The 4032-nt window shown below is 41.0% G+C and overlaps 1 protein-coding gene across 1 annotated transcript; it reads right to left on the reverse strand.

The window, feature by feature from the left end:
• Positions 1–1099: 1099 nt before the first annotated feature.
• Positions 1100–1546, reverse strand: LOC149242028 (uncharacterized). The gene has a single exon (XM_089370747.1). The coding sequence runs from the start codon at positions 1544–1546 to the stop codon at positions 1100–1102; it is 447 nt and encodes a 148-aa protein (XP_089226873.1).
• Between the last annotated feature and the right edge of the window lie 2486 nt (positions 1547–4032).

Below are 4032 nucleotides of genomic sequence, written 5' to 3' on the forward strand. Positions count from 1 at the left end.
CATGTTTATGGTTCAGCTTATGCTGCTACATAATATACTGCAACACAGAATTGTCTGAAAATAAGACAAATTCATTAGCCAACAAATAATGTCTCCAATGCTTTAGCGCTTGAACCACTGCATAAAATTCTTTGTCATAAGACATGTATTTCTGCCTAGTTTCATTTAGTTTCTCACTAAAATAGGCTATTGGCTTGTCCTCTTGACTGAGTACTGCACCAATGGCTGTCTCACTGGAATCACAACGAACTTGGAAAAGTTTGTTAAAATCTCGTAATCTCAAAATCGGTCTTTTGGTAATCTTCCTTTTGAGTAACTGAAATCTCTTCTCTGCCATTTCTGTCCAACGAAAAGGTTGATTTGTTTTCTTAATGGTGTCCAACATGGGTGCACAAATCCCACTGAAATTTTTAATAAATTTCCGATAAAAAGTCGCCAATCCATGAAAACTCCGTACCTCAAACAAACTTTTGGGAGATGGCCAGCTAACTATAGCTGCAACCTTTTCCGGATCCATTTTTAGTTCATTCTCAGAAATCACAAATCCCAAATAAATTAACTCTTTCTTGAAAAAATAACATTTCTTCAAATTTATCAGTAATTTATTCTGCTGCAATTTTTCCAATACATACCTCACGTGTCGAAAATGTTCTTCCTTCATCTTGCTGAATATAAGTATATCATCCAGATACACAATCACAAATTTTCCAATGAATTCCTTGAGCATCTCGTTCATCAACTGCATGAACGTGCTAGGGGCATTGCTCAATCCAAACGACATAACCAGCCATTCGTACAAGCCTTCATTAGTCTTGAAAGCTGTCTTCCACTTGTCACCTTCTCGAATTCTGATTTGGTGGTAGCCGCTTTTCAGGTCTATCTTTGAAAAGTACGCTGCTCCACTCAAACAATCCATCATATCATCCATCTGAGGTAATGGGAATCTGTACCTGATAGTAATCTTGTTAATGGCTCGGGAATCCGTGCACATTCTCCACTCACCTCCTTTCTTGGGAGCTAAAACAGTTGGCACCACACAAGGGCTTAAACTCTCCCGAATCAGTGCTTTGTCGAACAACTCTTGCACCCGCTTCCAGATTTATTCATTATCCTTTGGACTCATCCAATAAGCAACCTTGTTTGGCAAACTAGCTCTTTGAATAAAATCAATATGGTGACTAATGCTCCGCTTCGGTGGTAATTTGTCTAGTAGATCATCTACCACAATATCACTAAATTCTTGCAGCATGTTCTGTATCTCCACTGGTAAATCAGTAAGGTTGGTATGTACTAACACTACCCTTGGTCTTCTCACAACTGCATAACCCAATTCACTCTCCTCAATCTGTCGTAGAAACTCCTTTCCTCCTAGCAGCAATGCTTTCATTCCACTTGTTTCTGTTGTCTCCTCTTCTTTCATGGGTACCAAGGTATGCTTAATCCCATCTTTGACAAATCTATAACAATTTTCCACTCCGTCATGGACTACCTTTCTATCGTACTGCCATGGTCTGCCCAGTAGAATATGGCACACGTCCATCGACATTATGTCGCAAGTCACCTTATCCTTGTACTTGCCTATCTAAAAATCTACCTTGCATTGTTCATCAACTAACAATTGGTGTCCCTTCTGCAACCACGACACCCTGTATGGAGTTGGGTGTTTTGCTCTCTTCAAACCCAGTTTCTCCACCATCTCCGTAGCTACTAAATTATCAGTGCTCCCACTATCAATAATGAATTTACAAAATTTTCCGTGTGACTTACATACAGTCCAGAACAATTATTTCCTCTGTGTTTGATCAGCTACTTCCTTAGCTGGTTTTAATAATACCTTGTTCAACACCAAGGCTTCCCCGGTTTCTGGCATATTTTCCACCTCCTGTGGCGGTGCCTCCGCTTCATCGGGTTGAGCGACATATGCTCCCCTCTACCCAGTTTGTTCATTTTCAGGACATTCAAAGGACCTGTGTCCCCACTTGTGACACTTGTAACACTGATAGGCATTTCCTCTGCCTTTACCATTACCTCTTCCTCGCTGGTATGGCCTTCCTCCTCTGTTGTTACCTTCCCTTTCACTCTGTCTTGAAGTCTTCGAACTACTACCTTATTCATTACTGTTGGCAGTCCTACCTTTGCCAAAGGTCTATCCTCGACCTCTACCAGAACCACGTCCTCTTCTGGCATTTTGTTTCCTAGCAATCTTTTCCTCTGCCTTCAAAGCACTCTGATAAGCTTCCTCCATGGTCTTAGGGGAAAGAATGCTAATTTCGTCTAGGATCTCCATCTGTAGACCATTCACAAACCTCGCTATTTTCTCAGGGGTATCTTCTACATAACCAGCTCTCAGGTTAATTTTATAAAATTCTTCAGTATATTCCTTCATAGTCATCATTCTCTGCTTCAGGTTCTGTACCTGTCTATAAAGGGCAATTTGATAATCTTTAGGCAGAAACTTGCTCTTCATTTTTGCAACCATCCTGTCCCATTTTTTAATCAAGGGTTTGTTTAATCTCCTCCTTTCTGCCTATACACTATCCCACCATAATGTTGCATGTCCCTTCAATTTAGTGACAACAAACCTAACCCTCTTGTCTTCGCTGATTTCTTCATATTCAAAATATTTATCTAATTCACTTATCCAGTCTAACAAGGCCTCTGTGGACAAACTGCCATCATAATTAGAGAGCTCTGGTCTTGGCTTGCTGCTAGCCAACAAAACTGACCTCAATAGCTTAATTTCGGGTCCTTCGTCATCTGACCCATCTGTCATGGCTATGTTTTCCTCCTCACTGTCATCCCCACTTTCTGGCTCTCTACGCCTTCTTGCTTCCATCGCTGCCAAACGTGCAGTTAAATTTCTAAACTCTTCTCTTAACCCTTCATCTCCTGCTCTTCTGACGGCTCTTCCTCGACCCCTTCTTCCTACCTCCATATTTACTAAGAGAAAGGAAAAACCTGCTCTGATACCAAAATTATGCCGTCAAATATCTACGTGCACCAATCTTCAAACCTTAATGGCTACGGCCCTTTAACCAGTCTCTGCAGAATGATTCAATTCAGTAACCAAGTCTTTCCCTTAATTAATTCTCCTTTCTATCGGGACTCTATAACTCCACATAACCCTTCATTAACCTTTTGTTAATTCTTAATGCCGCATATATATATCCAAGTCCTGTAAACATTGTCACTTTGGGTCATTCAAATACTTAACCCATAAACCCTTCATGTCGGCTCTTTAATCTATTATAAACCTTTATAATAGAAATACACACAAAATCATGTGATTCATACCTTTTTCCACTTTAATACGGCCGTTGCACAGTTTCCGAGATATCCCTTTATCGCAATCGCAATATTGCTTCTCCACGGTCTCACTACACATGAACCCTTCTGCTTCCGATATGCGATAACGCCGGAACTTAAATCATAATTAACCACACTTAATTACATTATCGGGTCTACTCTTATTGTTTGTCGCATTTCACTCCTCGATCCTGATCAGTGCTTCATCGGTGATCGACGCTTGTCGCTATCGGCGTATCGGCCATCGCACTATCACATTCCTATTGTCCCTGTCACTTGACTTTGCCGATTTCCGATTTGCGATTGAATCACGACCGTTGATCTGGTTCTGATCCAATGGTTCTCGATCAATCGGCGATCGCTCATCACACTTGTCCAAGGCCCAATTCTGATATCTCCATAAGGATCCCGCCGATGCGATTTAATCTTGGCCATTGTTCATAAAGATCCAACGGCTACTGTGCGTCGATTCTTCACTTCTCCGCTCTTCCGCTTCACTTGGTTTTTACGCTATTTCTTCAATTTTTCTCTATGGTTCGAGTTTCTTCAAAAGGTTCTGGTTGTAATTTGCAAATATTGTACTACAGGTTTGTAGAGGATGCAGGTGTCGACTCATTGCTTATGGCTCCAAAGAACAAAGGTGAAGGAGAAGGAATGGTGACCTATGAGGACACTTGTGGTGCAGAAAATATACATTGCAGTTGCCGATTATGTTCATGATTTTGG

This window comes from Pinus tabuliformis, chromosome 8 (assembly GCF_031772625.1).
Source record: "Pinus tabuliformis cultivar Carrire ecotype Pingquan chromosome 8, CPIR1, whole genome shotgun sequence".
NCBI classification, from domain to species: domain Eukaryota; kingdom Viridiplantae; phylum Streptophyta; class Pinopsida; order Pinales; family Pinaceae; genus Pinus; species Pinus tabuliformis.